Here is a 19,830-nt window from a genome sequence, read left to right as displayed (position 1 = left end):
GGAGAAAGAGTTGAAAGGGCTACAAACAAGAGCACCCACCGAATGGACTTACTTGGTCCATTATAAAAAATCACGAAATCACTATAAACAACAGAAACGCCTAAAAAGTTATTTACGATAGTTATTTTTTGTGGTCATGGTTTCTGTATTTCACGCCAATCGGAATCTGCAAAAGTACTTTATTAAAAATGTATTTGGCTACCTAACTTTTTTCAAAAAAACCAAAAGCACATTATGTGTTATAATATTGCCTTGCCAAAAGGACAAAGAAAACTTGTGCTTTAAGCACTTATTTTTCCAAAATACGAGACTATTTCATTCGGACTACATAAACTTAAAAGGAACTCTTTTGTCAACACTCAGCCTCTTACTGTTGTTAAAAAATATGCCTAACTAAGTAAAACCTTTTATTCTCATTTAATGAATTTAACTATGTCTAACTATTTGTTTATATGATCCCATTCAGCTTGACCCATCTGAACGAGGGTCGCTCGTCGAGGAGCTTGTCGATAGTTTTCAGGCCTGCGCGCGCCTGCAATCCTGTCCAGATAGAGTGCGCACGTGCGCGCCACGATTTTACAATGCCATTGGTCAAGTGAGACGAATGCTTTTGGCAGGAAAACTCAAAACTTGCAAGCGTACTGCCAAGCAATTTCGCTAGTTTTTTTTCGACTGGCTTAAAGTGCAGCCTTTCTCAATTCCATTTTAGTCATTTCATAAGCGAATTTACTTGCATCATCGATGGCTTAGTGACGGTATTCGGGAATAAAATGACTACGGTTAAAAGCAGTCATCCTATTTAAATCTGACACATAAGTAGAAGCCCCTAGTAAAAACAAAAAGGCTATTGTGGTCTGCACATACAATTAGTGTCATGTGAAAGCCCTACTCCATTAATTCGAAGGATTCCACCATACAACTTTTTGCACAAAATCCCAAGTATGAACCACTAAGACGTGCTGCAGATAAAGTGACGTCAAAAAGAATTAAAGGAAGTGTCAAAAATACTCACAAAAATTGCTAGAATAATAATCTAGGTAAACGGCTCAGGAGAGATTCAGCTACATTTATTCGTCGATTACATTTAGAGATCTGTGAGTATTTTGCCTTGAAATGACAGACAATTTTGGGGGGAAATTTTTATGGAAATTCCCGGTTTCGATCAATGCATAATTTTTCATTGAATCCAGGGCGAATTAAATTTATGACTATCAATTGTTGGAGCACATTTGAATCCCCGAGCTTACATTTTTCTGGAAGAGGTTGAATGCACGTCGGAGCCGGTTTCGTTGCATCCCTGATGCCTTTCCAGGGTTTCAGAGGAATAGGAGGCTTAAATCTTAGGTCCTTTACCGGAGGAGTAGCGAATGGAATGCCCAAAAAAGTGACAATTGGTTTTTGCAAAACCGTTGAGGCGTATCCACGCAGGGTACCATCCACCGTCTTCACGTAAACCGTGCGAATGTCTGTTGCCGCGAGACATTCTGAGAGAAAAAGTCCCAGATAGGCAAGGCAACCTAACGGGCGGAGCATTACGAAACCGTCCAGCATCCCAGCCTAGTCACGCATCTTCTGCTCAAAAGCCACTTCTCCAATCATCATAAAAGCACATAAGTTTTAACCAATTTTTTAAGGCAATGTATTTTAAATATGTTAAAAAATTAGGTTAATGAACATATTTTCAAAAAGCTCCTCATTTATGTCGGTTGTTTATGTTTATTCCCACTAGTGGCGATTCCTTCGGATGACCGAGGATGGTGAGTTTGTGTTTAATCGGTATTGTTTAATTTCCCCTAGAGACCCATTTGTTTACGTGGTCATGAGCGTGCCATAACACGTATTATTTACAACAAAGAAGGTGACCTAATTTTTACTGCTGGAAAGAATCCATCGCCCAATGTTTGGTTCAGTCGAAATGGAGAGCGCTTGGGAACATTTAATGGTCATGCGGGTGTAGTTTGGTGTCTAGACGTTGACTGGACGTCAACTCATTTAATTTCTGGCTCTGGTGATGCCACTGTGAGATTGTGGGACGTTTCCAATGGTATGTTATCTAGAGTTCATATTCCCTTTAGGCAAGGAGCTCAACCGCATTTCTAGGCCGTCCTCTGTCAGGGCTTGTGGTTTTTCCTACTCAGGGCACTTGTTCTTTTTTGTTGCTGATGTTTTTAAGCAAAATCCGGCTGAAGTTTGTGTGCTGGATACCCGAGATCGTAGCCACGTACGATGTCATTTCTTTTGTAAATTAAAAAAAATTAGATGACAGGAGACAATTGCGTCCTTTCACTCACCGGCAGTTGTCTCAAAAGTTCCATAAAGGCGGCGATTTGGGGTGATTTGGAGGACTTTATCATAACGGGCTCGGATAACGGTGATCTTAACATGATCGATATGCGACAAAAGGAGTCCGTGAAGTCCGTTAAAGCTCATAGTGGTTTAATCACGGATTTGCAAGTTCATGTAGATGGTACTATGTTTATTAGTGCCTCGAAGGATCACACAGCTAAGGTATGTGTGATCCCTGGAATGACTTTCCTTGCAATATCAAATTGAGGATACTTTCCTGATCTTTATAGCTCCACGGTATCTACGAGCTGGATTGCATCCGCACCTACACGGCTGAGCGTCCCGTGAATTCAGCATCCATCTCTCCTAATCGACCTCATGTTAGTTTTCTCTCAACGAAAGTTGAAATCTTCTTTCCATTTTAATATTGGAGTTTGATTTGTGAGATCGCCTTTAAATGTCGTCAGTACCTTCGTACCGCTACTCGAGCTCATCACTAACCTCGCAAGTAATTCAAGCGTTACTATCTGAGTCCCTTCTTACTCACTACTGGGTGTTTTTTAAATTTTGCAGAACCACCCGCACTTTTTGGCTTGAAGATCACCTAAAGTGCTTCTAGTTCGCATTCATTTGAATGGTCACTTTAAAATTTGCGAATTTCCTAGGACATCTTGTACCGAGTTTTAGGTTTTGTGGTGCATTTGTATTACTGGAAAAGATCCCTTTCAAATGACCTTGAATTTCTTTTCTTGAGACTTAAATCCTTTTTCATTTCATCCTAATTTTCTGAGTCTGATGAATTCATCCGGTATAGATTTCACGCTTCCCGCTCTGATCTGAGATTATATGGGATAACAAAGTACTTCTAATTTGATCGTTTTTGTCTCACTTCAGACTTTTGTTGCAATTAATCATAATAAGGTTTGTGAGAAGTCGATAATGTCTTTGGTTTAGCCCTCAAGTAGCTGGAAATCTGCAGATGCCCTAAATTAAAGGCAGCTCAAGCATGCACACAGAGGATGCATATGTTCTGAAAGTCCCGAACCGTGTGGAGCTAATCTTTAATCCCTTTCAATTCGCCTAGGATTTTTTATATCCTCTAAGCATGTGTGAAGTAGGTTTGAAGTCGAAATCTAGGCGATATGAAATCCTGTCTTCTCCACAAACCCAGGTTCTGTTGGGAGGTGGTCAGGAGGCTCGAGATGTCACTGTTACAGCCGCTCAGACGGGTAAATTTGATGCCCGATTCTACCATATGGTCTATGCGGAGGAGTTCGGTCGTGTCAAAGGTCACTTCGGCCCAATCAACAGCGTCGCCTTCAATCCCGATGGCAGTGGGTGGGTATAAAATTATAACTGCCTGTGTAGCTATACTTGGATGTTATTTTGCCCAGCATGCCAGTTCTGTTTTGACATTGTATTCTTTCTTGGATAGTTTCGCAACCGGAGGTGAAGACGGTTACGTGCGACTTCATGTCTTCGATCCTGACTATGAAGATGTTGAACAACGACTGTTCAGTATACCCACGAGTGCCATTCAAGCCGCGTAATTTGTGAAATAAATGAGATTTTGGCCTCTTGTTACTGCTTAATGTCGCCGGAACTCCGTGTTGGGAGCACCCAGCTGTCCTTGCGACTTTCTAAGAAACTGGAATTGTTTGAAAAGTGGAGTCGGAGCCTTAATGTGAATCGAACTCCGTGGACGGATTGTGACATAGTTGAAAGCCCTGCATCTATACCGAACTAATGGACTCCGGCTTTACAACGTAGATTTCCCAGATAGACTGGCTTATGAGCCCTCATGTCCCCGGTGCTGTTCTGGCGAACCTAGACGAGTCTAAAGACACTTGTTGTCTCTTAGGTGACTGGTCGACGCTCTTAGAAACCATTAACTCTGCTTTCTTCCTAACTTCCCTTCCTCTGAAAGAAGAAACGCTGGCTAGAGAGTTCTATTCTCACGAAGAGGTTGCCTCCCAAACTTGCGGAATGCTTAACAGCTATCCTCGTTAGTTCGTGACGCAAAAGGAGTGTTAAAATCGAGCTGGAGATTTCAATTTTGCAATTGTTGCCGTGACAGCAGAGGACAAAGTAGAGGGCAGTGGGTATACTTCATATGGAGACAAACGTTGTCACGGGAGCAGTGCGCACAACGCAATTACGTGCACTCGTACCTTCGAGACGATGCAGCACGCCGAACGTCAGAACCGACGGAAACCGGATTCACCAGGATAGCTCAAACCGGCACGCAGCGCAGGGGGTCTGTTCTCCTAGCCCTGCATTGCGGTCTCAGCTTGACTCGAACACTGCTAACGAACAACCAGCACAACTCGACACCGGCATTCCCGGGTTCATTAGGCTAGCATTCAATAGTTCACTCGATATTAGATAAGGTCGAAGACACGGCTTGGACAAGGAACCCATCCCACTGGCAACCAAGAAAGACCGTAACAAATAAAAAGCTTTTGAAGGGTTCCAAAAAATGCAAAGTCAGGTTCATTGCTTCCCGTTACGCTTAAGGGATTCCAGGTTAGCGAAATTTCGATTGATTTTGGGTCTTTTTAGAGGAGGCGGGGATGAGACAGACGGAGAGGAGGAGAAACTGAGTGGTCGCTTACCATGTTCATTGCATTTAGTTGCCTCTTCTGGGGCTGCTGCTGACTTTTTTGGGGATGGTGTTACACCACTAGTGGGCCAATTAGGATTGCTGATGATGATTAAGTTGTCAAGATCGTTATGCTGACGCTTATCTCTGTTCTGACCGGTGGATGGAGGCTCCAGTTCTCGCCTTAGCCGCTGAGTGGCCGACGAAGTGACTGGTTGCTGGTGTTTCAAGTTGTGATTCGTTGGTGATGGTACTCGTTGTATTTGGTCTACCTTGTGATTGGACACTGGTAGACTTGAGACTTTGGTGCGATTTCGGCAGGGCAAAGGTATAATGTAGTCATAATAGGCCCTGATAAGAGAGTTGGTGTCAGAATGGATTGTAGATAACTAGAGGTTGGAAAAGAAACGCGTTAATCACCATTGTTGCACCTTCATAAAAACGTGATATCTATCAAAAAACTAGTTTTTGCTATGGGGATGAACAGTGCGACACAGAATGGTGGATAAGTCTGTCCACAACGGGGAGCACACCGAGGAGGATGCTCAAGACAGAGCAGGGGGACAGATGGATGTCATCAACCTACTGCCGTTATGAGCATCCTACACACTAATTGTGTGTAAGATTTAAAAAGCATGAAAAGTAGAGCGCTTTCAGCCGAAACAGCAAGGTCGTCCACATCCAATTAAACATATATCAGTACCTTCCATAATTTACCACATCAAATTTACTCACAGGTTAGTCTACCACAGAGAAGGTATTCATGAAGTACTTATTTTTCACGCATCTACATGTAAATGAATAATGTTATGCAAGGGGAATCATGAAGTCTCCTGCAGTTTTTACAAATAAACCTTTTTAAAAAAGTGCTAAAGCAAAGACTTTCAGATGTTTGAAGAGAAGCCTGAGCTTACCAAACGATCAAACCCTCTTCGGTGAAAAATTGCTATGAGTTGCCGACGGGAGAACAGTCCAGGTTGAGTTAAATCTACTACAGAGCCATCTTCTGGAATAAATTCGTAGAATCCACTCGTAATCCTCGAAGAGCCACCGTTCATCGTGCCAACTCACTGAATTATAAGCGAAAAAAATGGAATCCCGCCGAAATAACCGGTGACCACATTAGACATCCAATATTCACCATTGACATAAGGCATAATATGTGCCCTGAAACACAAACGCCACTTAAAAACAATTGTTTTGCTTCTGAGTACGTATAATATACCAAGTTATGTCGAAAACACCTGCGCTCTAGCAATATCGCTGTACCATCAAAGATAAAATCCGGAATCAGCATTTTCAAGGTCATTCGATGGTGAGTAAATGTGAAATGCGGCAATTTATTTTAGTAACTACTTTATTCTCTTTACATTAGAAGCAGCTAGGTGTTTAAAAAAAGGAACTACAAGCTCGTTAACAAAGCCTTTGGGAAGCAGGTTTAATGAATTGGTCTGAAAACCTGCCTTTATATACCTCAAAACGGTGTGACACTCTTTTGTCTTTACCTTCTTCTGCCTCCAATTTCAGACCTATGGATTTAGAAAACTAACTAACAGAGCAAATTTTGCATTGTGCAGCGGGTGGGATTAGTGAATAACCTTGGCTTATTTTGTGGACCAGTGTTCGTCTCCTCCTTCGGAATACCAGACCCCTGCTCAACCGGGAGGTTTGTGTCACGAATGCCTGTCCTCCAAACTTGTATAGTGACTTGCCAAGCTATCCAGCAGTGTCATCGAAAGTTACACTAGTATAGAGGAAAGTCTTGCCAACATCACAGGCACACTGATAGGTCATTGCCTATCTGGCTGCCCCAAATTGAACAACATTTTAAACATTGCAATATGTTATTGCTGAATACTATATTATTTATGCGCACTATAAAAAGTTTAATAAAGTCTGGGATCAGAAGAGTTAGCAGCTTCTGGACGGGAATGTATTAACAGGGGATAACTGTTTGGATTTTTTGGCAGACAATCAAGCGTTTAATGCCGTGGAAGTAGAGCACGTGCTGCAGTTAACAAAACTAGTTTATTTTAATTGCATGATCTGCAAAGAATCTACTTATAAAAATATTCATGACGGGTACGCTATTAGACCTAGTGTGAGAGTGTTAACAGAGTAAACACACTAAAGAAATAAGTGAGACCTAGGTAAAAGGAATCACTAGACTGCGTATTAGGAAATGTTAAGAAAAGCATCTATTTGTTATGCAAAACTTCAAAGGCCTTAGAATTGTCGAGATATGTCAGCACCGGTGGGCTAGAGCGTCTTTCTGGGCGATAACGATACCAGTACATGAAAATTCTATTTTGCCAACATTTTTAGGTCACAAACAACTTAGCAATAAGTAACACGAAAGCGTGATCAAGGAGACAATGCACAAAAGGATGTAGGATGTAGTGTATTATCATGGCAAATGTTGAGTTGGCCACAACGATAGCTCAGTCTCTGCTCGTTATTCTAACGCTCTGCGCTACTTATTCTCAGTCGCACTTTTCTGTGCAGAAGTAAAAAATGGTTTTCTAGACTACTTTAACATATGCCTGCTGCACCGAAATTTTGCAACTCAGAATAACGCATCAGACAAGGCGAGATATTCGTAGATACTAGATTTATTTGCAATGTATTAAATTGTACTTTTACAACGGTCATCATAGCAAAAAATTTGACCCTGCCAAACCTAAGAGAACAGAAAAATCTTTGGATAGAAAGGACAGATTATCATATAACGCGTTTACTTCAAAAACACTTTTGGCTGACCAACGTGCCTAGAATAGGAATGAATATAAATATTTTATATAGAGCACTTTAAAACATACTCTTAAGCTTGTGGGACACATTTGTATTTTCAAAAGATATTAAACGGTAAAAAAATTACTTTCTTACGGCAAAAAGCCTCAGAGTGAAAAGATTGCTTAAAATTGTAAACAAATTTCTCAATTGCAAATTTCTCTCGTTAAGCAAATTTTCAAAGTGGAATTCGTCACAGATCTCTGTTTGTTTTACCCGGCCACTTTTTGACTTCCGTTGGCTTACGGAGCATGGTATGTCTCGTGTGGTTCTTAATGCTGTTGTAGCCAGCCGTCCGGGCAGGGAAGTAATGCGCTTTTTTCATCCCTCTTTCAGCTCGCACGTGATTTACTTCACCCAACTCTCGCGGAGGAGAAGAGGAAATGCAAGTTGAAGCGTTTGGTGCCTTCACCAAATTCATACTTCATGGATGTCAAATGTGCGGACTGTATGAAGATTCAGGTGGTCTTTAGCCACGCGCAAACCCCCGTAGTTTGTCCTGGCTGTGACAGAATCCTCTGCACTCCCACTGGCGGCAAGGCCAAACTCACTTTTGGTAGGTTTTTCGCTTTCATTCCGTTTCTTTGATCTGCATCTTCTTGTGTATTTTAGGCTGCAAATTCAGGATAAAGAATCGCTAGACTAGGCGATGCCTTGCTGTACAGACGAATCGACACCAAATGTACTGTAGCCTTGAATAAACTTTGAGTCCCTGTGGATTTAGGTTGTTTTTGATTCGACTAATTCGTCGTTTACTTCAGCGTATTTGACTTTAAAACGGTTTTTTTTCTTTGCCATTTTCATCGAAGCTGACTTTTCGACTGCTGGTGCACTCTCAGGAAATGTCCGAGTTCTTTGGTGCTGTTAATGCATGCGGTGTTTTCAAGTGCTTGACGCTTGTTACGTACACCTTAGGTGAGTGATTCGTATCTGGCTAGTTGCAGCGGATTCTGGCGTTCGTGGGGAAGCATTGGCTCTCCCCTCTGAAACCGCTTGCCGGTTGGGCTGCACTCTGATCTGCTCCGCTGTTTGTAAAGTTGGTCCTCGGACTGCCATGCGTTGATTTTTACTTTGATGCAATTTAGCTGTCTTCACTCGTCTATACGGTCCCATCTTGCTCCCATTGTAAGAAGAACTGGTGATATTTCTTTGATCCGGCTTTTGACGCAGCTGCTGGGTTGTACTCCCCTTGGGTCTGCCCTCGACGAACGTCGGGTTGGTCCTCGCGGAATCGCTTGGGGTGTGTTGCGGGAGTTCCACGCCACGTGGGTGCGTGCGCTTCTGTTTACAGGGTGGTGTGCAAAACTGCCACTCATCTGCGCAAGTTTCCAGGCTTCTATGTGTGATTTTTAAGTGAATTCAGGTTTGTATAGTATCTCGTGAAGCCGTTTATAGTGTTCAAACTGATAATAGGTGGGGTCTCTTTGGTCGGTGTGTTTCAGTGGGCCTCTTGGAGGTGCTCGTACTGTCCGGGAATCTTAACGGTGTGAGCAGAGACTGGGGTCTTCGGTTACGGGGCGGCGGTTTCGATTTCACGGGGTCCGCCCGCTGCTGTTGCTTCGTGCTCTAACTCTAGGAAGTAGAACTCCATGGCCGCGGTCTGTGCTGGCTCCCGAGTCGTTCGTGCTCCTCTGTTTGGGCCCTTGCGGCGTGTTGGGTTTATTACTGTGCTCGTGTCGCATGGATCTGCTGATGTCGTATTCCTCAGCAGCATGCTAAAGTGCGTTTTCGTGGTGTCACTTTTAATCCGCCCCTGAGCCACTACACCGGGGACGCGATTTGTCCGCAACGGATTGTACGTGGGCATTGCGCTGCTGGATTGTTTACGTTAAGTTAGAGTTCCTCAAATTTTGGGGTGTGTGTCGGTGCAATTGTGCTTGGGGATGTAACGGGAATCAATGCAAAAATGGGCTTAGCAGAAATGGTATTGTGTAATGGCTTGCAATGAATGAACTTGTTTGCTTGTTCCGAATTGTATGTATTAGGTCGAGAGAGTATGGGAAGGGGCGGGATTTACCTGTTCTAGGAATATGCAATTTACGATTACCATGAAATTGTCCAAAGCTGCGTGCTATGACTATAACTGACTTTAATGAAATTAAGGTGGTCTGCTTTCAGACATTCTAGGCCATAATTTTACGGGGAGATCGGTTGCACATTATTACGGACTATGATATTGCTAGCCTATTGACATCAAAAAGGCAAACAAGTTAAAAATTAGAGCCCAAATTTTTTAAGATTTCTAAATGTAGAGGTTGAATTTACAAAAATTTTAAGTTTATATATATCGTGCGATAGTTTAAATGAGTCAAGTTCTCTTGTGAAATTGTGCCGCGTGCTCCATATGTCATTCCCCCTATGCGATGACTTTACATGTGCTGTGGCTTGGGGCACTCTTTGTCCACTTCGCCACGTCAGGTAACTAAAATTGTTCTTCTTCCTTTCTTGCTAGCATTCATAAGTGAAGTTTATCTGGGTCAAGAGCCTCCATTCCCTGTCGAGTTAGGCGGTCGCATCCGCTTTCGAATATCGCCCAGAAGCGGTAACGCCTACGATGATAGCGGTGGTTTTAGCATCTTCCTTGACAGCAAAGTCATTGGGTCTTGGAGCCCTGAATGTCGATCCTATCTGGACAATCTGGATTCTCTTGTCTCTTGTGAAGTCGCGGAGGGTCCTCTTCTCCACTTCTTTTTCACTCCAAAACGGGAGAATTTCGGTCAACACATCCTTATGATCTTTTACCCTAATTCTGGTGCTAGTTTTGCACAGTCTGGTCAGATTCTGCTAAATACTACTGTCCAGGTTTGTTTTATTTTCTTTTACCTAGTTTCTATTTTTGTAATTCTTAACTATATGTAGAGTTTATTTTCCCTCGGCTTCCGAAAGTAAGGCAGACCGCTCTGTTATTTGACTTAGCTTTTACTTCAAGTTTGCAAGACTTTGAAATATTAGGCGCAGCGGATGATTTTACATATATTTACAGAAATGTGCCCTTTTTTAGCTAACAAAATATTGTCTTAAGTGCTTTCAATTTGTCGTTGGGGAAGGAATTGTTTTAAAACTTTAAATTTGTTCTTGTAATAGCTCACATATGTACTATTCTCATGGATAGCTTTAATTTCTTTTGCAAAATGGAAGTAGTCATAGGTAAACTGACTGGCTGGCTTTCATATCTGTTTTCCAGGGAATCTGTTTAAGTTTCATTTTAAGTGCGCTGTTTTGTGGAAAATCACACACATTTGTTTAATTGCGCAGCCTACAATAATAGGTCATTTTTCATATAGAATTTGATATGCATTTGTCTTTGCTTGTGTGCTATGCGCGTGTTCTGCACAAAGCAGTCCATTTTTTAATGGGACAAACGGATTGTTCTCCTCATCAAAATCCCCTATTAAGCTGCTAAATTTCTTAATTTTCCAGGGTTTTATTTGCTTTAGCTGTCCACCATTAATGCCTGTATGAAATGGCGTGTGAAATTCGAATCCCTTCATTTCTTTCCTGAACCGCGTACATGTATACTATATACATCACTTAAAATATCCACGATAGCGTACATATTGGTTGGTAAAAAAATAATTTGCTCGTGTGTTAGTTATAATCTTACGCACTGGTACTCTACACTACAAAGTTCAGACATTTATTGGCCGTGTCTAAGCTTTATTCATCTCCTTCTGTCGGGTAAATCAGCTAGCTCTGATTTTTATTTGGCTTTTGCGTCTTCAGGCGTTTTTATCCACTTTTAAGCAACTGTGTTGGCTTGTTAAAAGGCTGGTCACCCTGGAGTAAATATTAAGGAAGGGCTTTCTAGCACTTACTGGGTACTGTGGACAGAGGGGTTATTTACGGAAGCTCAAAGTAATCTCCGTCAACATTTGCTCGAGTGCATTGTCATTTATGTGGAGATGAACTTCGCTATTTCGAGAGTTGCATTGGTTCACCAAATGCAGTGCGGTCCAAACATCCATCCATGCTAGGAACGAAAAAATAATCCTAAAAGAGATTCCTGGGAAGCGAAGGATAGCTATATAAAACGCTTGGTATGCCTGTCTAATGCCCATATTACCTGGTTCGTGATGTGTAGGTGTCGAATATGCACGATTATGGAATTGACAGATAAAGAAGTTGGGGTTTTTTACGAAGGGTTCACCGGTGGAGGTTGAAAAAAACGAGGTGCAAAAGCAACTCATCCCGATACGTCTTAGGATAGATTTTGTCTTCGTAAGGCAACAAAGGTACTTTGCGCGAATCTTTTGAATGTCTTTTATATCACATCAAGTTTACTTCTTGTAAGTAATCCTGCTTTTTTCTTTTCCACTCTTTGAATCGAAAGGGTTTAATTTTGACCGTTAATTGGTTCCCTCTATCAGGAAGGGGTTCATTTAACACGGTCTAGTCATAATTGAAAGCAAAATTTTTATTTTAAGAATCGCTGTTTAAGCCAAAATTATAGTCCAGAATTGTAAAAGTAGTCAAAATTAGAATTAAAGTACTCTTTTTCTGTTGAAAATTCAGGAGAAACGATTAGACAATTTGAATCGCTGCTTTCAACGTAATTCCTCCGTTGAATTGTTGAAAGAGATTTCAAGTGAAATGCGATGTTAGTTAAGATGGCAAGCGGAAGTGGTAGTTTGTGCGTGCATATGGTGACAAAAAAATAAAAATTAAAAATCCTCGGGTACTCGTATCTAGGTCCGATGGCAGGTCATCCGGCCATTAGCAGTAAGACATTTGAATAGCGAAGGCGCCTAAGAGGCTACTGCACATTTATCTGTCTGGGTTTGGTGGTTTCGTTCCCAGGCCAAAGCCCCGATAGTCTTGAAGAGTCGATGCGTAACCTACCGGACTGGAATCGACTATGAGGTCGATCTTTCCGTGGCAACAGTGACCAAAATCATCCACAAAGGTTTGGGATTTTGATGAGGGCATACTCTGCGTATGAAGACGGTGAAGCAGGTGGCCCTAGGATAGTCCAGCCATACTGGTAAACATTCCCTGTTGAATCTGCTTTCCAGGTATTGGGTGACTTTTGGGTACTTGAATAAGCGTACGAACGGGACACTACGTCGAACAATGATTTTACTACCCGTAAATATATGTTCTCATTTGTCTTACCTCCAGGGGCTGCCGTTTCATTAACAAAGCCATATGATTCCAAATGGATTGAGCACTTCATTCTTCGTGTTTTTTTCCAGCTAACCAAACAACCGACCTTTCTGAACATAACAATCACTCTGGAACGCGAGCCCGACTATGTACGCCTTGCTCCTGGTGAACTAAATCTCTCCCCGCCTACCTTTCTCGACGGTTCCATGGCTAAGGTGGAATGCAAAACAGATGGTGCGTTACCACCCCAGGCCATTTCCTTCAGGATCGTTTGCAACAAACCACCACGGGCAGCTGTTGAACAAGAGCGCCAGGCGAAGGCCCAACTCGGCTACCCCTACGAAATCAGCTATAGTTTTTACCACTTCCGTTCTCCGCCGACTGATGAGGAACTGGCTGAGAGTATGGCTATTGGTTATGCACAGGGGATTCTGGATGAAGCGAGAATTGCACGGAGTCAGGACAATCTGACACTTTCAGCGTCTTTGCCAATCAATTCGAAGGCGCATGGTTGCAGTCTCTATTGTCGGCTGATGAGCAAGGAGGAGCAGATCCAGCTGACTGTCTACTGTGAGTCGTGACTTCGGACTTTCTCAAGCGTCTCCTTTGGCTCTTCGTTACCAGACCTAGACCTAGATTCGTTATAGAATCTTGGTAGAAGTAGATATTTTACGATTTGGATAAGTGATAAGTACACACATGTTGCAGTATTCATTAAAGTTGTTTTCGCAAGACATTAAAATAGGCACGCGTTTTTTTAAAGTAAAGTGCGGCTTAGTTACGAACACTTAAATTCGTTTCATTGAATAAAACCGAGAGAAATATGTGCCCAAAAATGTGTTGCTGTCGCTTTGAATGTTTGAATCGTGTCCGTCTTAGTGGAACTCAAACACTTCACTACACCAATCTCTCTCCATCTGTCAAAGAACGTAGGAGGCATTCGATCACCCTAGTCCATACATTTTATTGTTTTGTTGCAACACTAACCGTTAGAGTACCGTGGTGACTAATTCCTCTGCCGCTTGTCTACCTTATGGCTTTGAACTCAACAGGTCTGTCTGCGATGCACAATTTGGTGCCACCAGGTCTGATGAACTGATGGAGAACACAGCGTGTAATATAATGCCGGGGTCGGATTGGAATGTCGGCGTGTCTCCATGTGTGTGACGGTGGTAATAAACGTGTTGAAAACATCCGGCCATCATGATTTCGAGTCAAATCTATCGCTGAGAAGTTGGTTTTATTAGCCAAAAGCCGGAAAAGGACAAAGCCAGCTAAAATTTACATTTGTAGGGAATTTCCTTTACAGGGAGTAGTGACAAGTGCCAAACCGTGAAGGGGGGAAGTCATAAATCATTTGCCATTTCAGCAGTGGATGTCGTGCTTTTTCTGATCTGAAGGAGGTTCACAGGTTATTCGTAATTCTTAAAGGAATATTCCGAATTAAATTGAGACCAGTAGATCTAGCTGTAGCTGTTCTGGGCAAACCTGACCCACACCCAGAAGTTGGTTGACCTTCCTACCATTCTACAATGGATGTTCCTGTTCTTTTATGTTCATGGCGTGATAGAATGCTTCCGGTCGCGTTAGATGAAATTTGAAGTTGAGAAAGGCTAGCTGAGGTTTCATGAACACTTTGGCAACCCGCCTGTTCATTTACCAGCCACCACTTTGGCCCTAGCTCAGGTGGGACACGTAGCTAAATAGTTTACCTTCGTTCATTTTTTCATGCAGTTGTGTATTCTCTCGAATTCATTCACCCATCCACACCTCCCACCTCTTCGCTCAACCTTCCAATCGCCAATCTTAGCTCTGTTGGCTTAAAGTAACCTTGTGACAATCAGACTACTGAACGGAGATTTTGACGGCTCAAGTGACTTAGAGGTCAAGGTAAGCTTGATAAAGTGAGATTATTCTAGCCACCTAGCTAACTCGAGCAGGAGACTGGGAAGTTTAGCTGAAGGATATTTCAGAATCGGCTTGTTTGTTTTCCATGAAAAATAATGCTTGTAAACTTACCTCACGACTACCTCCTGTGAGGGTTCTTAAAACAAGGCGTGGTATTATCATGATAGAGGAGGGTATATCCATCAAAATTTGTTCGCCTTCTCCGCACCTTAACAGAGAGCGGTGTGATTGTCCTCATCTCTGTTTGTTTGGGGTGTTTGAATCTAGTAGCGTATTTGCTATGGAGAGTTGGACGAAGTACGGGCTGACGGGTGGGTACATCGACTTGGGATGGTGGGGGTTCGTGCCGTCATCCACCTACAACTGACGTGGGCGCCACGTAACGCAGCACAATGCGACAGTAGTGAAATGAAAAGACGGTGTCTAATTAAAACGAAATTCTACAGTCTGTGCGCTGCCCTTCTTCTCATTACCATTCTGTTCTATCAATTTATGGTCTGGTTGTAGTGGTAACTCACTTATGCAAATGGATTCCTTCCTTTTATGTCGCCGCGTTTGCGACCAACAATGTGTTGAGCCGTTCCTTTAGACTTTTGTCTCCCTGTTCTTTTATTAAAGGAGGAAAAATGTTAAGGGTGCTGTGCATTTGGCTTTATTTTGTCATCTTGACCCTCGCCTTCCACAAGGAGGTGTTGAGGAAGAAGAGCTGAAAGGTTAGTCATATCCTTTTGTTGGATTGCTCCTGCCTCTGCCCTTGCCTTTTCAAACCTCGACCTCGGTACTTTACATGGTCACTCTTCTGTGACAACGCAGTCGGTGCTTCAAAGACCACCCACGAGAGTCGTCAAATTTTTATGGAGACATGTAATCCTAATGTGAATGATGCACCTCGTGGGGTGTTACTGGATTAAGCGTTACGTCCTCTCTGTAAACTATTATGAGGCCATGTCCTCAGGGCGTGGTGATTGTGGCCTGCGAAGAATGAAGGGGCTGTTCTTCTGGTCTAGCAGAAAGAAGCCCTCAAGTTCCATTAAATCAAAATTTGTGTTTTCTTTCAGATCAAACAACTGTCGCGTACATCCTACCTCCACCAACAGACGGTCTAATGCGTGTCGGCAGTTCCATGACTTGCCATGCCGATGGATTTCCCGAGCCGACAATTACTCTCTCCCTTCGTCAGCCCATGCGTCAGTATCATCGTCGACCGATAATTGATCTAAAGGACTATCAGGTCACCACCAGTCCTGTTCCCCCCGTGGAACAGTTTGTGGACACCTCGGATATCGCGGCAGCCGCCAGAATCGGTCTTCGACCAGACGAATACACGATAAGGGGACCCAGGTTCACTTTAGCATATAATGCAACTCCAGGCGTGGAATTGTTGCTTGTATGCACAGCGGGCAATGCTTTGCCGAACGCGTTGGACTTTTTGGGATATAACAAAACCATTGCGATGACGCGATTCACTGTAGCCGGTAATTTCCTTGCGGTTTTATGGGCTTGACCGAGATTGCATAAATGTTGTGCTTGGTTCTTAACACCTTTTACACCTGGAAGTGCTGCCTATTAGTGGAAGTTTATTCATAGATGTGTTAAGCCAGAAGTAACTTACATCGATGTTGCACCTTATTTCGCCTGTGTCGACTCTCGCAACGCCTTTTCAGTTGGAATTTTTAGCTCCGCATGCAATGCTCCGCTTTCTTGCCCTTTTTACTCCGTTGTGATGAAAATTGCGTCTTAAGGAGTCATTTGTAGTTCAGGACGCTGAAATAGAAGTGTTTGGCATGGGAAAAGTTAAGGCGGTTTAACCCCCTTCGAAGTTGAAGCCTCTAAGGCACGTTGCGATGAAGCCCTCTACAGGATGAAGTCTAAACACTTGCAGGATGTATTCAAGCTTCATGGCTCAGTTTGAATGGAGGCGTCCATCGCCTTTTTCCTCCCACTATGGAGACGTCTCCGCTGTCTTAGTCCCTCTGCTCTGCCGAGGTCTGTCTGTTTGAGTTGTATGATGAGGATTGGTTACAATCTCTTATCCATTTCATCCACCTTCGTTCATTAACTTGGCGGGAAATTGTAGTGTTCTTTGATTCTCCAACGAATTGTTGGCTAAAATGTGATGAATTTGGTAACGTTTACTGGATCAATTAATCGAAATTAAAGATCATTCAATGTCTTCCAATCTTTTCCTTTCAGGCGATCATAAATCAGTTGGTAAGCTCTACAGCAAAATCCCTTCAGCTACCTTGCCTTCTCTCCACCGCCCCATCCTCTCCCTTTCCCCCGTCCCCACCTGCCAACTTTTCAATTTGTTTAATCACCGTACTTTCAAATTATCCAGCCGCAGGATTTGTTTTATTTTTACTTGATTCACCTTCGCCGTTTTTTTGCACTTGAAAGACTGTCTTCATTTCCTTAGTAATTTTATAACCTCGGGATCAGCTAAGAGGCTGCTCTTACAGCCTTGGTATGAATCCAATTGAGAGTGCTGGCTACCTCCAGTGGACTTTGGAATTTCACCGTTAAATAGGTGAAAGTAGTTTCCAGATGTATCGTTTTCGCTTCGGTGAAGCCTTTAAGGTTTCAATGTTTGGAATGACTTCAATTGCGAAATTTGATATGAAGGTTCATGTGCAGAATCCCACTCTTTCGAAATAACTGTTGCCTTCCGAATTCTCTGAGAGTGTTAGCTCCTAGTTCTTATCTAGTCTAGAATGTCTTCAAATGTCCCGGGAATTCATTTCAAATAAACAGCCTCAAGCTGCAATGTCTTCACATTTTCAAAACACCACCTTGAAGTTGACGCTTGTAGACCGTTAAAATAGGCTGGAACTTCTGAATCGGCTTGAAACTGGTCTTTATCGGGTCCAAACTTTTTGGAGTACTCCTGTCCAAATCCTCATCAATTCTGGAGCGATGATTGCATTGGTGTGCATCAGAAAGTATGCCTTCAAGTGGTATAGCCGACCCTCGCGCCCCTTTGCGGCTACGATACCCTCGTATCGGATGGACAATTAAGGTTCTAGTTTAGTTCAACCTTGAACTGGGTCTCACTTTACTGTGAGACACGTGAAAGTCATTGGAGAATGGGAAACTATTCTCCTTGGGCACTGACTTTGACTTCCTCTTGGTGCAACGGTCTCAGAGCTTTGATCAACTGTTTGCAGTTAATGTCCATGGAAAATTGAAACAGATCCACCTCTTTTTCATAGCTGTGGATCATCCACACCCAAACTAGAGACCACATATCTGAAGGGTTGGATCTCTGTCGAACTAGGATTACAGTGGGAACCTATCTCTGATCTAGTTTTACTCACTAGAGAACACCCAAAACTTTTTGAGTTGCATCGTGAATAGCCGTCGAAGTTGACATCGGTAGAGGCAGAAAGTAAGTTTGAGCCAAAATTTAAGTAGAAATCTTCATCAACGCGTTATTTACTTAAACTCAGAATTGTCTAAAAGTTCTGGAATAACTTTCCCTTCCTGGAATGTATCCAGGCCCTCAATACCTCCTGGAGTTTTGCCATACTTCAACCATAGATTTAAACCCCATTTTATTTTCTATCTGGCAAACATCTCAACACTCCTTTCCAACACCTCATGGGAAAAGCGACCGCAATGGTCTGCATGTCATTGGTATTGCTTTAAACCCAACCTGTCGTCTATTTGTGATATGATTTGGTGCCACTAATTGTCATAGGGCGGTGGAGAGCTCACGGCATTACGTGTGACGTTGGTAGCAGACGTGTTGCCTGACCATTCAATTCTCCCCCTCCTACCTTTTCCAGCCATCTCCTACAGCAGCATTGGAATTGTCATTGGGATCTGCATGGCAATCCTCCTCTGCGCCATCATCATAATCCTCCTCATGGTGTACCTTCGGCGGAAGCAGAAGTACGCCTCTAACGCCATCCAGACTCGGAATTCGGTGGCCAATCCAGATGGTGCAAATGGCACAAAAGTTGGTGGTGTTTCTGGACATGGAAAGTGAGTTTCTTTGTTTCTTATGACTGAGGCAATGTGTGGCTGCGAAAGTGATTCATTGGGTGGGTGTTGTGCAGTAATCGGATGCACACCTCGTTCATCAGCGCGTCCAACGCGCCGCTACCTCCCACGAAGTGATCCAAAGTCTTTTGTTGAGGTATCTTTTTTTCTTATCTGACTGGTCAGTTAGCTGTTTAATCACTTATTCATCGAACCATCAATTTATTGGGCCATCTCTGATTTCGTCCGGCTTCCGATCCACCAATCAAGCTAGTCTCCCATCTTTGATTCCTCCTATCCATCCATCCCGTCCGCTTTTCAATCACCCATCCTCTCATCCGTACTTGGTCTACCTACCATTGCGTCTATCCCCTTTGCCTTCATCTGATTCCTCCATCTACTCCTATCCACCCATGTATGGGTCCTGGCTCTATTTTTTAATTACTTCTTCCTTTTTTACTCCTGTAAATTTCCTCAGCCATACATTACTGTTGTATCAGCTTCTCTTTTCTCCATCTGTTTATTCTTCCACCCATTCAGTCGATCTTGTTTAGTTCGTTAATTTTGGCCTGGGATCGTTTTCAACCTACCCTTCCCTCCACCTGCGCCTCGTCTAATTTACTCCTCCAATCGTCGGTTCATTACCCATCTGTTAATTTTATGACCAGTTCAAGTTGTAGCTACCGAATCTTGCTTCTACAGCCAATCAAGGGAGAAATGCAACCACCTCACTCACCCACGCACCTGCGACGATTTTAGAAGGCAACTCCAAAATTGCCTCTATTTATGGGCCGGGTGCGTGCATGCACGCGTTTGTGTCACCTTGCACGCCTGCCTGACTAACTCGCGGGAGAGATAGCTAGCTAGGGCTTGAGCAAGCGTTTTACACTACCTCCGCTCTGTCTTGTCCCTCGCCTCGCCCCCTACTTTCCCCTTAGTCGGATTCACCAGCTAACCCACTTGTCCACAACTGACACCCCCCGCCCCAGCTACTTCTACGCGGCCAATCAGAAGGTCCTGCCCTTCTCAATCCCTTTTAGCTCCGAGTAGCAGGCGAGGCCGGGATAGACTGAGCCGGTCGATAGGCTGCGTTGAAGTGGCGATCCGTATTTTTAGTTCCAGCGCAATTGTCACCGCAAATGGACAAGTAAATAGAAATG

At 43.2% G+C, this 19,830-nt stretch overlaps 6 protein-coding genes across 6 annotated transcripts in view; 3 read left to right on the top strand and 3 right to left on the bottom strand. All coding sequences in view use genetic code 11, as the record gives it.

Annotated features, from left to right (window-relative positions):
- The window catches only part of EGR_07475 (Cholinesterase), a gene marked incomplete at both ends in the record, with an annotated part of 6,891 nt that extends 6,830 nt beyond the window's left edge, over positions 1–61 (bottom strand). The window contains one exon of the mRNA XM_024496724.1: positions 40–61. Within this exon, the coding sequence (XP_024348864.1) occupies positions 40–61 (22 nt within the window). The remainder of the gene's footprint in view (positions 1–39) is intronic.
- Positions 62–1,140: 1,079 nt separating this feature from the next.
- On the bottom strand, positions 1,141–1,533 carry EGR_07474 (Acetylcholinesterase; the record flags this gene model as incomplete). Its single annotated transcript, XM_024496723.1, has 1 exon — positions 1,141–1,533. One exon carries the CDS (start codon positions 1,531–1,533, stop codon positions 1,141–1,143), a length of 393 nt encoding a protein of 130 aa, XP_024348863.1.
- A 211-nt stretch (positions 1,534–1,744) lies between these two features.
- Positions 1,745–3,836, top strand: EGR_07473 (Eukaryotic translation initiation factor 3 subunit I; the record flags this gene model as incomplete). The annotated part of the gene is made up of 7 exons (XM_024496722.1): positions 1,745–1,761; positions 1,800–2,044; positions 2,076–2,221; positions 2,320–2,508; positions 2,577–2,666; positions 3,458–3,624; positions 3,722–3,836. The coding sequence occupies 7 exons, from the start codon at positions 1,745–1,747 to the stop codon at positions 3,834–3,836; spliced, it is 969 nt and encodes a 322-aa protein (XP_024348862.1).
- Positions 3,837–4,779: 943 nt separating this feature from the next.
- EGR_07472 (hypothetical protein) lies at positions 4,780–5,946 on the bottom strand (the record flags this gene model as incomplete). Its single annotated transcript, XM_024496721.1, has 2 exons — positions 4,780–5,277; positions 5,803–5,946. The coding sequence occupies 2 exons, from the start codon at positions 5,944–5,946 to the stop codon at positions 4,780–4,782; spliced, it is 642 nt and encodes a 213-aa protein (XP_024348861.1).
- A 1,988-nt stretch (positions 5,947–7,934) lies between these two features.
- EGR_07471 (40S ribosomal protein S27) lies at positions 7,935–8,319 on the top strand (the record flags this gene model as incomplete). The annotated part of the gene is made up of 3 exons (XM_024496720.1): positions 7,935–7,985; positions 8,015–8,234; positions 8,291–8,319. The coding sequence occupies 3 exons, from the start codon at positions 7,935–7,937 to the stop codon at positions 8,317–8,319; spliced, it is 300 nt and encodes a 99-aa protein (XP_024348860.1).
- A 201-nt stretch (positions 8,320–8,520) lies between these two features.
- Positions 8,521–19,830, top strand: part of EGR_07470 (hypothetical protein) — a gene marked incomplete at both ends in the record, with an annotated part of 26,699 nt that continues 15,389 nt past the window's right edge. The window contains 5 exons of the mRNA XM_024496719.1: positions 8,521–8,593; positions 10,131–10,480; positions 12,871–13,351; positions 15,748–16,164; positions 18,475–18,673. Of these exons, the coding sequence (XP_024348859.1) occupies positions 8,521–8,593; positions 10,131–10,480; positions 12,871–13,351; positions 15,748–16,164; positions 18,475–18,673 (1,520 nt within the window). The remainder of the gene's footprint in view (positions 8,594–10,130; positions 10,481–12,870; positions 13,352–15,747; positions 16,165–18,474; positions 18,674–19,830) is intronic.

Source organism: Echinococcus granulosus, assembly GCF_000524195.1.
Source record: "Echinococcus granulosus chromosome Unknown EG_S00078, whole genome shotgun sequence".
In the NCBI taxonomy this organism is placed as follows: domain Eukaryota; kingdom Metazoa; phylum Platyhelminthes; class Cestoda; order Cyclophyllidea; family Taeniidae; genus Echinococcus; species Echinococcus granulosus.
This window is presented reverse-complemented; position numbering and strand designations above follow the sequence as displayed.